The 15161-nt window shown below is 36.9% G+C and overlaps 1 protein-coding gene and 1 long non-coding RNA gene across 2 annotated transcripts in view; one reads left to right on the plus strand and one right to left on the minus strand.

Annotated features, from left to right (window-relative positions):
* Positions 1 to 303, plus strand: part of LOC140997649 (uncharacterized) — a 1905-nt gene extending 1602 nt beyond the window's left edge. The window contains exon 3 of the long non-coding RNA XR_012179378.1: positions 1 to 303. This exon is cut by the window's left edge and continues 181 nt beyond it. This is a non-coding gene — a long non-coding RNA (uncharacterized lncRNA).
* Positions 304 to 2006: 1703 nt separating this feature from the next.
* rbm15b (RNA binding motif protein 15B) lies at positions 2007 to 6816 on the minus strand. Its single transcript, XM_073467616.1, has one exon. The coding sequence runs from the start codon at positions 6552 to 6554 to the stop codon at positions 4008 to 4010; it is 2547 nt and encodes an 848-aa protein (XP_073323717.1). The 5' UTR covers positions 6555 to 6816; the 3' UTR covers positions 2007 to 4007.
* Positions 6817 to 15161: the final 8345 nt, after the last annotated feature.

The raw sequence follows: 15161 nt of genomic DNA on the forward strand, positions 1-15161 counted from the left end.
ACCAAACTAAACCTGGAGAAGCAGATTTTACTCTTTATGATCCACATTGTCTGAATCTGTTCCGGACCTGTGATTCTTCTGCTCCTGTTTTATCTGTTAAATCCTTCTTGTTAAATCTTTGTTTTGTTGACGCCTGTTACGTCTTCTGTGAAGCGCTTTGAATGACTTTGTTTTCTGTACAAATAAACCTGCTTTAGTCAAAACACACAATCAGTTTGAAATTTGTCAAACCGGTCCTGACCCACGAGACTGTGACGGACAAAATTACTTTTTTTATGGGATTTTATAGACTTAATGATTAAAGGTTCGATGTAGGTTCAGTTTGTAATGCAGTCGTCTTGACGTTTACACATTTTGTTGTTTGTGCTGTAAAATAATTAAAACACTGTAATAACTTTAATGTTGATCTTGATTGTGACACGTCCTCTGACTCCTGATCAGCTCTTACATCACCGCACTGTTGAAACCTGAACACGATCTGATGCAATTTCCTCATTCGTGTTGACACATTTTGAGCTCTTTAAAGAAGTTAGCGTCAATCTGGTTCCCTCTGTGGGACTTTTGAATTGTATTTTGATTATTGCAGAAAATAATCCCTGTGACAAACACATGATGTTTATGATTCTTACATGTTTTGTTCAGCAACAAATAACTCTTTCGTGCTCGGTGTCCTCTACAGCGACAGATATCAATTCTAGTTGATTATTATCCCTGTACCTCTTTGTCATTTTGAGATTTAGCGTCATAAATACAAGATGGCGGAGGGGAAGACATTATGCACCAAGTTCCTCCGGATCAGATGTTAAATCCTCTTATTCTCAGAAAACCAGACAGATTAAAAAAAACAACAACATATTTTTCAACTAAATCAGATGTTAGAAATACTTTTATCCAGATTTTGTTTTTTCTTACTGAAAATACATCTGTCAGCTCCAGTGGACTTTATGGACCAAAGGCTCTATTCTGCATATTTAGGTTCTGTTGTATTATTTTACTCTTGCATAGTTTAAATTAATCAAACAGTAATATTAAATTCTCTTCAGTTTTTATTTAAATTTAGGCCCATTTATCATGTATACATCAGTGTTTTGGTGCATAATGTGTATTTTCAGTCACAGAAAATTGATGTAGAAGAAAAATGTTTGTAAAATTTGTACAAAAGTATTTCTAACATCTCATTTTGTAAGAAAAAAAAAAATCCTTTCTGGTTTTCTGAGAATCAAAAAATGTAAGTTATTGAGTTTATTTCATCTTCCCTCCACCATTTTGAATTCATGATGCCAGATCTCAAAGTAACAAAGGTGAAAAATCACCTGGAGTTGTGGACGAGGCTTTGGTGCTGCACCACCTGGTGGTCGGGACGTCGTACTGCAGCTAACAGATCCCTGAATCACTGTTTATACTCGTGTCCACAAAACTCTAAAATCAGACATGATTTTTCACTCAAGTGTTCAAACAAACATTTAAAAAAAAGACTTTTAGATTCAGTAATTAATGCATGAAAGGGTTGAATCAGTAAAATATTATCTGGCACTGAAGGAAGCCTGGGTCAAAATATTATGTCGTAAGTGTTTTAAAGGCTGCATGACGCTAAAGTGATGTCATTTTCTGAACTCAGACTGTTTTTACTTGGTCTAATACTTGTCTTTCCCCACTAAGTCATTATATCCACATCACTGGTGATTATTGATAAAAAGTGTCAGTGTGTTCATATTTTGTCAGAGTATCAACAGTCACCCTGACAAATTTGTCACAATAACGAGGTATTTGATCAAAAACATTGTGATATTTGATTTTGTCGCCCAGTCCGAGCACTTTGACGAGCTTTTGAGATTTCATAATATCAAATTATATACCCTAAAAATATCACAATGTAGTTTTTACGGTTAGAAAATGAAGTCAGGATCAGTTCAGTTTGTAGATGACGTTTGCATTAAGACACAGAGATCATGAAGACATCTTGAGAAGCTAAAGTGAGGGCAGATAAAAACAACAAGGAGCGTAAATCAATAAGAGATGGATGGATTGATGTATTAAAATTGAATAAAAGTCGGTATACAATATAAAATCCGAACCAGTTTGACAGCTGAACATGTATCTGAAACATCTCAAGAGACAACAGGTTACTGAAAGAGAGGCATACATTTCTTTTTAGACGGACAAAATATAACTTTTCTTCTTTTCCTGCATGCAACGACAGACCAAACACACTCACACCTTTCAAAATGAAAGAAGAAACTGGAATGGTTCAATTGATAAAACACTAGCTATGTAAAATATACAGTCACAGGGACGGGTCGGAAGATTCACGTTTGTCTCGACTGGCTGTGGCGGCTGGTGTTTCAAACAACGAGAAAAAAAAACACGTCACAACAGTCTCAACCAGCGAGGAGACAAACTGCCCACTCAGCTTACAGTACAATCACTTTGTATAAAACCTCCCAGTCCTACGCATCGTGGATACACAGAATAACTTGGTAATTCCGATAAAAGGAAAACAAAAAAAAGACAAATAAAGTAAACAAGCATATAAACAAACCCCTCAGATTTAGTGTTGTATGTTACAGCTTAGAGTACAAAAGCAACAGCAGCGCCTGAATGTGCAGCAGGCGTTTACATTTACATCCCCGTCCGTGAAGTGTTTCTCCTTCCAGAACGTTTCAACACCGAATAAATCCCCCGAAAAACCTCGTGATGTAGAATCGTCCTGCGACAGCCAGAGACATTAATAAACGTGGAAGAGAGAGTCAAAGATGTAGTGTACGTTTCTGTGTTTCATTTATACGATACTGAATAAAACCATAAAATGCATCTTTCTTAAAACGTGGAAGTATTCGTAGTCAGAGTTTCCTCTCAGTTCATTGTGTGTGTGTGTGTGTGCGTGTGTGTGTGTGTGTGTGCATGCTTTTAAAGGAACAGTTTACCTATGAATGAAAATTCAGACCCTCATGCTGATATAAAGTCGGGTGAAGTCTCGTAGTCCACAAAACATTTCTGGCAGCATCCTGCTGAACAACTGAAGCAGCTGGAGACTTGATTTAAAACGGAAAAACCCAAAAAACTGAAAATATTGATCAGTCAGATACATTAGTATCGACGTATCTGCTGGCAAATATGCGCTGACATGTAAACTTGTTTTTCAAGATTATAATGCAGAAAAGGATGTTTGTGGTAGTAAAAATATCACATTCTGGGAAATGTTCTGTTTGACTGATATAATTTTAATGAATAACGTTTTTTGTTGTTATAAATCTTTGTGTTTGATAACCACACTTGAGGATCACTGTGTGTAAATAGGAATCTTATTACTTTAACAGTTTCAATATCTGCCCAAAAAATCAAGAGTCCGGTGTAATTAGTCTTATTTACACACCCCGTTAAAGGAGCAGTCTGTAGTTTTGTTGAAGACATGTTAATGAACAGAGAAAGATCTTCATTGGCTGATTTTTTTTCTGCCTAAACAAACTCTCTTTGTTTTCATGACTGAATAAACAAACTGAACTTAAAGGACAACAGAATTTATACTGTTTTACTTTGTTTATATGTGGCGGACCCTGCCACCTGTCTAGCTTCAGACAGTGTTCTGGGACCTTATTTTCCTCTGAGAACAGCTTGTTTATTCACTTCTGGAAAAAAAAACATATTTCTGAATTTAAAAAACAACAACTACGTAGTGCCCCTTTAAGCTGAAATCTTGCGTGTAGCTAAAAGTGTTCAGATCAGTTTGTGATCTCGAGGCTTCTGCAGACTTGGATTACAGCAGACGAGCTGTATGGAGACATTTTGTGGGTTTTTTTGGTTGTTTTTCTGTTTTAAATCAAGTCTCCAGCTGCTTCAGTTGTTCAGCAGAACGCTGCAACTCTGTTTTGCTGTGAAGCTCCAGAAATGTTCTGTGGACTACGAGACTTCACCTGACTTTACATCAGCATGGAGGGAGGAGATGATGGCTGGATTTCAATTTTTGGGTGAACTGTTCCTTTAAGTGTCTGTACATGTATGTGTAATAATCAATTAGTGTCATTAACGATAACAATAACCATGTGCTCCTCGTCCAGATTACCCACAGTCCTTTTGGCGGCCTGCAGGTACTGTTGGGAGAACTCTCCAGGTGGGAAGGCGTACAGCATCGCCCCCGGCCCGCCCTCTTTTGCGGCAGGCAGGCTCACAACTCCAGCTGCTTCCTTGTTCCGCAGGTAGGTCACCAGGTGGCGAAGCAAGCGCACCTGCAGTCCCGGCTCAGGGGCGGGGGCCTGGCGGTCGACGGGGCCCTGGATGGCCAACAGGATAGCGAACCCGTCAGGCCGTCCGAGTTTAACGCGGCGCGACACCTCATCAAGTCGAGTCTGGTCCATGCGAAGCCTCTGGGCGATCTTCAGCTGGCTGGGCTGGTTCAGGGTCTGCAGCTTCAGGCTGTCCTTCATCACCGTGTTGAAGAAGGAGACGCCCCCCTCCAGCATGTACAGGTCTGTGGGAAAACTGCTGTTCTTCAGGGCGAAGAAGCCGTGCCAGGCTTTGGAGAGCGACGCCTGGGCGAACTCTGACAGCGTGCTGGGAGAGGAGGAGGTGTGAGTGTCGGTGTGGATCGCAGGAGAGCTGGCGGCGACGACCTCGCTGTTTCGATGGTGATGATTGTTGAGATGCTCGATGGAGGACCTCTTGCTGTGGTAGCGGCCAGATGGCGGCTCTTCTTCGTTGGTGGCAGGGTGACGCCCTCCTACTGCGTTGTCGGGGGAGTGGTCTCTGGGCTCTGTGGTGGAGTCGGGAGCTCGAACCCGTGCACGGTCTGGACTCGCATCAGGAGACACGGCCCCTCCCGGAACCCGGACCCTCGACCTCCCCCTCTCCTTGTCCCGCTCTCTCTCCCTCTCCTCTGTCAGCCTGTCGGTGGACGGACTCCTGCTCCTCCTCCGGTTCCTCCTCTCCTCCCTCTCCTTCAGCCACCGCTCCCTGCTCCTGCTGCGGCTCCTTGCTCCTCTCCCGCTCCTCCCGAAAGCTTCCACTGCTCCCACTCTCCTCTCCAGGCTGCGGGTGGGGCTGGTGGGGTAGTCTCTCTCCAGCAGGGCCCTGTCTCGCTCCCTCTGGGAGAGGAGGCTGTGTGAGGGCGGCGAGGAGCGGTCCCTGGCTCCCCTCAGCTCTCGCTCCAGGCTGCGATGGCGGCTGTAGGTCTCCCCGATGATGTCGTAGTGAGAGAGGGGAGCGACTGGGGGCTGATAACCAGGAGGAAACGGCCGAGAGGGACCCTCCTCGACTTTAGCAAAGTCCACCCTCAGACGCCGCTCGGGGCCGCCCAGAGGGAACCCCCTCATCTGGCCGCAGGCAGCTTGGGCAGCATCCAAACTTTCATACTGGATGTAAGCAAAACTGTCCCCCTTCACATAGTCAATGTTCCTGATGCTCCCGAAGCGGTCGAACTCCCGAGCGAGGGCGGCGAGGGAGTTTCCAGGCCCCAGCCCGCCCACCCAGAGCCGCGTGGTGGGGTTAGCTTTACCATAACCGATCTTTATCGGGTTGCCACCGATCAGCCGCCCCTGCATGGCCACTTTGGCCCGGTGGGCCATGTCTAAGTTCTGAAATTTTACAAAAGCGTACGCCCCACCTTGTCCACGAGCGGGGCGTTTGATCACAACATCCTCAATGATGCCGTACTTGTCAAAACCCCTCCTCAGTTCTGCTTCTGTAACATTACCGTCCAAGTTTCCTATAAACAGGTTGCTGGTCGCCCTCTGATCATCCTCGGGTTTTAAATCCTCCACCACCGGCATAGGAGGGAAGCCATAGGGCCGGCCCCTCTCATCCAGCATCCCATAATAATCCAAAAGCCTCTCCCTCTCCCTGCTGAGGCCCAGGGTCTCCAGGGCGTAGTGTCTGGCTCTGAGGTCCCTGATGTTGCTCACCCCGGCCGCGGGCGGGGACAGGGAGCGCTGTCTGTAGGGGTACGGGGCGTGCAGAGGCAAATACCCCACATCTGGAGGCGTGACGCTCCGCCTCCTCACGTACATGGGCTCGATTTTAAGCTGTCGATCACCCAAAACTAACCTGGAGGACTTGGCGTGCCGGGCCTCCTTGGCGTCCTCCGGGTGGCGAAAATTCACGTATGCGATCCGGCCGAGCTCCGGCGTGTGCGACAGCTTCACACTGACGTCCCCGAACTTTTTGAACTCGTGGAAAAGCGCGTCCTCCACGTCCTCGTCCGACACCTGCGAGCCCAGGTTGCTGATGAGCAGCGTCTTGTACTCCAGAGTGCCCGGCCTGGCTGCGGGCAGCTCCGCCGCCGCCGCCGCCGCCGCCGCCGTGGTCCGCAGCGGCGGGCGGCCGAGGAGGCTGAGCTCGTGCCGGTGGTGGAGCTCCAAGGCGGCCGCTCGCTCCTCCCTGAGTCGCGGCTTCTCCCGCTCCCTGCTCCGGCTCCGGCGGTGGTATCCGCGGCTCTCCGCCAGCAGCAGAGCCAGCGGCGGCGGCGGCAGCTCCTCCCTCCGTGCGCTCTCCCGGTCCCTTTCCCGTATCCGCTTGGTGGCGGCCCTGGACGGGCTGGTGTCTCTCCCGGCCTGCCGCTTCATTTTCACAGGGTGATGGAGCCCAAACTTTTCGGTGCCTGCAGCGGGAATCCGGCCCGGAGAGCGAATTCCAGGAGTGTTAGCAAAGGTAACGTGGCGGACGACAGCTCCGGGAGAGAAACGCTACCACTCGGACCGCTGAGTACTTGCATAAATATCGAAATAAAAGGATAAACTCGTTTAAAAACATGTCAGCATCCGAGGATCTGCACCTACGCCGCCATCTTGGACAATAGGAATGTGCGCTTTCCCAGTGGAGGGCGGAGCCTGCGGTGACGTCAGACGGCCGCCGTCATGACGTGGCCACGCTTTTATTTGGACGCCAACCAATATCAGGACATGTTACTACAAAAATATACAATAAAACAATATATCAGGACGTGTTACTATTAAAATATACAATAAAACAATATATCAGGACATGTTAGTGTAAAATATATAATAAAACAATATATCAGGACGTGTTACTATAAAAATATACAATAAAACAATATATCAGGACGTGTTACTATAAAAATATACAATAAAACAATATATCAGGACATGTTACTACAAAATATACAATAAAACAATATATCAGGACGTGTTACTATTAAAATATACAATAAAACAATATATCAGGACATGTTAGTGTAAAATATACAATAAAACAATATATCAGGACGTGTTACTACAAAATATATAATAAAACAATATATCAGGACGTGTTACTACAAAATATACAATAAAACAATATATCAGGACATGTTACTACAAAATATATAATAAAACAATATATCAGGACGTGTTACTACAAAATATATAATAAAACAATATATCAGGACGTGTTACTATAAAAATATACAATAAAACAATATATCAGGACATGTTACTATAAAAATATACAATAAAACAATATATCAGGACATGTTGCTATAAAAATATACAATAAAACAATATATCAGGACATGTTACTACAAAAATATACAATAAAACAATATATCAGGACATGTTACTACAAAAATATACAATAAAACAATATATCAGGACATGTTACTACAAAATATACAATAAAACAATATATCAGGACATGTTGCTATAAAAATATACAATAAAACAATATATCAGGACATGTTGCTATAAAAATATACAATAAAACAATATATCAGGACATGTTACTACAAAAATATACAATAAAACAATATATCAGGACATGTTACTACAAAATATACAATAAAACAATATATCAGGACATGTTACTACAAAAATATACAATAAAACAATATATCAGGACATGTTACTACAAAATATACAATAAAACAATATATCAGGACATGTTACTATAAAAATATACAATAAAACAATATATCAGGACATGTTACTACAAAAATATACAATAAAACAATATATCAGGACATGTTACTACAAAAATATACAATAAAACAATATATCAGGACGTGTTACTACAAAATATACAATAAAACAATATATCAGGACATGTTACTATAAAAATATACAATAAAACAATATATCAGGACATGTTACTACAAAAATATACAATAAAACAATATATCAGGACATGTTACTACAAAAATATACAATAAAACAATATATCAGGACGTGTTACTATAAAAATATACAATAAAACAATATATCAGGACATGTTAGTGTAAAAATATACAATAAAACAATATATCAGGACATGTTAGTGTAAAAATATACAATAAAACAATATATCAGGACGTGTTACTATAAAAATATACAATAAAACAATATATCAGGACATGTTAGTGTAAAAATATACAATAAAACAATATATCAGGACGTGTTACTATAAAAATATACAATAAAACAATATATCAGGACGTGTTACTATAAAAATATACAATAAAACAATATATCAGGACATGTTGCTATAAAAATATACAATAAAACAATATATCAGGACATGTTACTACAAAATATACAATAAAACAATATATCAGGACATGTTACTACAAAATATACAATAAAACAATATATCAGGACATGTTACTATAAAAATATACAATAAAACAATATATCAGGACGTGTTACTATAAAAATATACAATAAAACAATATATCAGGACATGTTACTATAAAAATATACAAAAAAAACAATATATCAGGACATGTTACTATAAAAAACACATGATAAAACAATATATCAGGACATGTTACTATAAAAATATACAATAAAACAATATATCAGGACATGTTACTATAAAAAACACATGATAAAACAATATATCAGGACATGTTACTATTTTGGCAGGAGAAATTGACCCAAAAGAACATTTGTTTTTCACTACTATGAAACTGAGTGAAAAACATTTTTTTCATTTTTTTTCAATGAAAAGGTTTTTGGGGTGATTTGGTTTTCATGTGTGAGACCAAATTAATACTTTTTTATTATTATTATTTGGTGTTCATAAAAATAAATAAAAAAGAAAATCATGTGTGACACCAAATAAAAAAAAGATTTCATGCGTAACCAAATTTTTTTTCTTTTAATTAATGTACATATCTCAATAAAAAAAATCATATGATACCAAACTTTTTTTTAATTTCATGTGCGACACCAAATAAAAATAAAAAATTGTGTGTGGCAGCTAAGTTTATGAAAAAAATCATGTGATACCAATTTCTTCTTAAAAAGAAATTCATGTGTGGCACCAAATTTTAAAAAAAACGCGTGAAACCAAATATTTTTTTAAAAAGTTTCATGTGACACCATTTTTTTTTTTTTTTTTAATTTGATGTCACATCATTTTTTTCAATTTTTTTAAAAGAAATTCATGTGTGGCACCAAATGAAAAAAGAATCGCATAAAACCAAAAAAAAAAGTTTCATGTGACAGCGATTTAAAAAAAAAAAAAAAAAAGAATTTCATGTATGACACTATTTTTTTCTTTTAAAAAGTCACGCGGCACCAAACGAAAAAAAATAATGTGTGACACCAAATTTTTATAAATAAAATTCATTTGACACCAATTTTTTTATTCATGTGTCACCAAATATTTTTTAAATAGAATTCATGTGTGATACAATTTTTTTTCTTTCTAAAAAAGTCATGTGGCCCCAAATGAAAAGAAAATCAAATTTCATGTGAGACAATTTTTTGATTTCATGCATGACAACACATTTTAAGAACAAATTTCCTGTCTCATTGTTTTTACTCCCGTCAGTGTTGTATTTTATCAGATATTATGTCAATGTTACTCTTAAACTGTGATTTTGTTGTTCCGTGTCTGTCCGTCCTGGGAGAGTGATCCCTCCTCTGTGGCTCTTCCTGAGCTTTCTTCCATCTTTTTTTCCCCGTTTAAAATGTTTTTTTCCTAACGTGGCAAGTTTTTCTTCACTCGAATCGAGGGACAGAGGATGTCATTCACTGTACAGATTGTAAAGCTCATTGAGGCAATGTGATTGTTATTTTGGGCTATATAAATAAAATTGATTGTAAGTCACCAAAAATTTTTTTTTTAAATTCACGTGACACCAAATGTTTTGGTTTTGAAACATTATGACATGAAATGTTTACTATATTGCTGCATTGAATGACGGCTGAAGGACATGATCATCTGAGGAGGCGAGAACATCCACCCCGCTGAGAACAGTTTCTATACACACATCCCAAAGTACAGGAGGTGCAGGTGAGACTGGGAACCACTGGAGGGCAGCAAAGATCAGAAACACTGTCTCCACACAGTCGACAGTGAAGATAATGTGAAACAAAATGTGTGTCATGAGAGCTGTTCTGTTCCTCTGTTCGTCCTCAGGTGGTCGGACTGAAAGTTGAGAGGCTGGGCGAGCAGGTGTGTGCCTGCTTCAGGCTGAAGGAGGGCCTGACCTCCAGTACAGATGAGATAAGAGCTCACTTCAAGATCCCACACTACGTGTTCTTTGTAGACAGCTACCCTCTGACAGCCTCTGGAAAGGTACGATTATCTAACACCAACATACCTGAACTATCAAGATTATTTATGCTTTGTATAATAATGAGACTGAAATGGCTGCTACTGTTTTTCTAGATCAAGGCGATCTAGATCAATGACATTAAAGGAGAGAATGGAGAAGAAATGAAGTCTTTAACTTTGTGGATCCTGGTTGACTTTGACTGAACCTGCACCCGATTTCTTCCCCTTGAGTTACTGTAAACTGACTGATCAGCTGTTAGATTTCCAGACTACTTGAAATTCGTCAACTTTTAGCTCACATTTATGATATATGGATGCTATACCAGAAAAAGAAAAACAGATCAGTATCAAGTTATGAAGTGAACTTTTTATTGTTAGATATTTTCACCTTTAAAAAGGATATTTGTATGTATATATTTTATAATGAAATACAAAGTCAAGTTGTCAAGTGTCAAGTTATGTCAAGTTATAACATGAAACATTTGTTGCTCAAACTTTTTACTATTTATCTTGTTATAATGTGAATCATTTCACATAATAACATAACAAATTATATGCAAAAAACATTTTCATGCAGAAACCAAGTGAAAAAAACTTTTCCAGGACACAATTTTTTTTCTTTTTCTTGTGTGAAACTGAGTGAAAATAAAAAAAATTGGAGATTTTTTTTATCGCATCTTAAACTGAGTGAATTTCTTTTTCTGTGTTTTCACAGATTTAAAAAAATATAGGAACTTAGAAAGATTATCCTGGCAAAACCATTTTTCACCAGTTTTAAGTCATAATCACAGGAGAGAAAACAGTTTTGATCTGACAGAAAATGAATTACCAGAAAAAAAAATCCTCAGGGCTTCCGTAGAATATTGTTATGACAAGAAGAAAAAAAATGTTTACAGCGTGATATGTTTGTATATTATAATAACATGAAAACGTCTTGCTATAACATTAAAATCTTTAGGTTATAACGTGATACTGATCCATTTGTGTTTTTTTGGTGAGACATCAATACGCTGCCATAATGATAACACTGATAAAAGTACACTAAGTTAATATCATCTTTGAGCTTGAAGTTTCATTTTTGATCTTGAAAACAGTTTCAAAAAAAGATTTCAGGGGGCAATTTTTTTTCATTTTTTGTGTGAAACACAGAGAAACATTTTTTTTTACAGTGACAAAATTTTGTGTGAAACCGAGTGAAAGCAAAATTTCTTACATTTAGATAAAAAAATGTATGCTGTGAAATGTTTTTTCTTGTGTTTATTTTGGAAACCAAGTGTTTTTTTTCCTTTTCATTTAATGGATAGAATTGTAAAAAGAAAAATATTAAAAAGAAAATTATCAGGAACAAAATTTTAAATAAAAATGAAAAGTGAAAAAAAACTTTAGTTAGAAAATAATTTCTTGAGTGAAAAGGAATATTTTCAGTATTTTTTACATGTCCCAAACAAGTTCATTATTAATAAAAAAATTTTGTTCATTTCAGGGACAAAATTGTTAAAGTGAAAAAAGGAATTTCAGTGACATTTTTTTTTTAATGTCTGAAACCAAGTTTATTTTCCTTTTTTCATTTCAGGGGGGAAAAAAGTAAAAAAAAATGTTTGTGAAAAAATCTTTTCTTATGTCAAACCAAGTGAAAATGAAGATTTTCAGGAGATTTGTTTTTTCATGTCCAAAACCAAGTGAAAAAAATGTCTTTCATAAACAAAATGTCTTTCTTGTGTAATACTGAGTAAAAGGAAAAAAGAAAGAATTGGGACTTTTTCATTCATGTCTGCAACCAAGTAGATTTTTTTTTTTTTCATTTCAGGGACAGAATTGTAAAAAAAAAAAAAATTAAAAAGAAAGAAGAAGAAAGAGAAAAAAGAAGAAAAATAAAGGTGAAAATGCAATTTTGTGAAAAAAAAGTTTTTGTGAAACTTCTTGAAATTATTGAAATTTTTTACTTTTTAATTTTTTTTACTGTTTTACTTTTTTTATGTCTGAAACCAAGTTTATTTTCTCTTTTTCATTTCAGGGACAAAAAAAATGAAAAAACATTTTAGTGAAAAAAATCTTTTCTTGTGTCAAACCGAGTGAAAAGGAAGATTTTCAGGAGACAAAACCAAGTGAAAAAAATGTATTTTTTGTGTAATAGGGAGTATAATGAAAAAAGAAAGAATCGGGACATTTTTCTGCAACCAAGTAAAAAAAGTAACACACATTTAATTTCATAGACAAAGTTGTGAAAAGAAAAAAAAAGTGAAAATTAGATTTTGTGAAAAATTTTTCGAGTGTCAGTTTAGTGAAAAAATTCAGTCTTCTTATGTGTGAAATAAAGGAAACTGTCAGCAAACTTGGTAGAGCTTGTCTAAACAAACGTCTGTGAAATAAAAACAAGTTTTTCCTTCACATGTCCAAATTGTCAGAAAACAATTAATCCATAGTTTCTGGGAATTTTCATGAACAATTCTGGGATTTGTCCAGAAACATTCCAGGAAAATTTAAAGGAAATTTTCCAGAAAAATTCCAGGAATTTTCCAGATTTCCGCTATATAAAAAATCAGGATTTTTTTCCTTCACATCTATATATTGGAAAAATTCAGGAACAATTCTGGGAATTTTCCAGAAACTTTCCAGTTTTTTTCTCGTGTGTATAAAATTTGTTTTTAGACTTTTTCCATGCAAAATTTTCAGGAAAATTAATTTTTTGGAGAGCTGTCTACACATATAATTGGAAAATCAAAATTTTCAGCAAACAAAAATATTTGAAAAACTGAATTTTCCAGAAGGTTTCGGGAATTTTCCTAATTTCTTCAAAAGTGTGAGGAAAGTGTTTTCCGTTATTTCCCCCCCGACATTTTCCAGAAACTGTCTGGAAACTTGCATTTTTTTGGTAGAGCTGGTTTACACATACATCTGTGAAATAAAAAAAATTTCATCATTTTTGCTTCACGTCCAAATTGTCACAAAAAAATTAATCTATAAAGTTTCTGGGAATTTTGGGGGAAATTTCCGGGAAAATTCTGGGAATTTTTTGGATTTCTTCAAAAGTGTGAAAAATGTGTTTTCTGATTCTTTTATATGAAATTTTTGGGAAACTGTCAGGAAACTTATTTTTTTGGTAGATTACACAAACATCTATGAAATAAAAAAATAAATTCTGATTATTTTTCCTTCACGTCCAAATTGTCTAAAAAAAAATCTGTTACGTTTCTGGGAATTTTGGGGGGAAATTCCGGGAATTTTCCAGATTTCTTCAAAAGTGTGAAAAATGTGTTTTCAGATTCTTTTATACGAAATTTTTGGGAAACTATCAGGAAACTTAATTTTTTGGGTAGAGCTGGTTTACACATACATCTGTGAAATAATTTTTTTTGGATTATTTTTCCTTCACGTCCAAATTGTCCAAAAAAATCTGTAAATTTTCCCGGAATTTTTAGGGAAAATTCCAGGAATTTTTCGGATTTCTTCAACAGTGTGGAAAAAGTGTTTTCCGTTTTTTTTTATATGACATTTTCAGGAAACTGTCAGGAAACTTAATTATTTTGGTAGAGCTGGTTTATACATACATCTGTGAAATAAAATTAAACAATTCTGATTATTTTTCCTTCATGTCCAAATTGTCAGAAAAAAAATCTGTAAAGTTTCTGGGAATTTTGGAGGAAATTCCGGGAATCTTCTGGAATAATTCTGGGAATCATTGGGAAAATTCCGGGAATTTTCCGGAATTCTTCAAAAGTGTGGAAAAAGTGTTTTCCGGTTTATTTATACAACATTTTCAGGAAACTGTCAAGAAACTTAATTTTTTTGGTAGAGCTGGTTTACATGCATCTGTGATATAAAAAATAAAATCTTATTATTTTGTCTTCACGTCAAAATTGTCAGAAAAAATTAATCCGTGAAGTTTTGGTGAATTTTCAGGGAGTATTCCAGGCACTTTTGGGGATTTTTCCGGAATTCTTCAAAAGTGTGAAAAATGTGTTTTTCAGATTTTTTATAAGAAATTTTCGGGAAACTGTCAGGAAACTTAATTATTTTGGCAGAGCTGGTTTATACATACATCTGTGAAAAGGAAAAAAGAAATTCTGATAATTTTTCCTTCACGTCCAAATTGTCAGAAAAAAAATCTGTAAAGTTTCTGGGAATTTGGGGGGAAATTCCGGGAATCTTCCAGAATAATTCCGGGAATCATTGGGAAAATTCTGGGAATTTTCCGGAATTCTTCAAAACTGTGGAAAAAGTGTTTTCCGGTTTATTTATACAACATTTTCGGGAAACTATCAAGAAACTTAACTTCTTTGGTAGAGCTGGTTCACACATACATCTGTGAAATTAAAAAAAATCAGATTATTTTCTTTTCACGTCCAAATTGTCAGAAAAAAACTGTTCAATACATGGGAATCTTTGGGAAAATTTCGTTTTTTTGGGGGGGGAGTATTTTCTGTTTTTTTTAATGACATTTTTGGGAAATTGTCAGGAAACTTAATTTTTTTGGTAGAGCTGGTTTACATACATCTGTGATATAAAAAATAAAATCTGATTATTTTTCCTTCACGTCAAAATTGTCAGAAAAAATTAATCCGTGAAGTTTCGGGGAATTTTCAGGGAGAATTCCAGGTACTTTTGGGGAATTTTCCGGATTTCTTCAAAAGTGTGAAAAATGTGTTTTTCAGATTTTTTTATAAGAAATTTTCAGGAAACTGTCAGGAAACTTA

The sequence above is a fragment of the Pagrus major genome, chromosome 6 (genome assembly GCF_040436345.1).
Source record: "Pagrus major chromosome 6, Pma_NU_1.0".
NCBI lineage: Eukaryota > Metazoa > Chordata > Actinopteri > Spariformes > Sparidae > Pagrus > Pagrus major.

Bases quoted from the DNA above. Each gene is read 5' to 3' on its own strand.
- rbm15b (XM_073467616.1), bottom strand. From the start codon at position 6,554: ATGAAGCGGCAGGCCGGGAGAGACACCAGCCCGTCCAGGGCCGCCACC.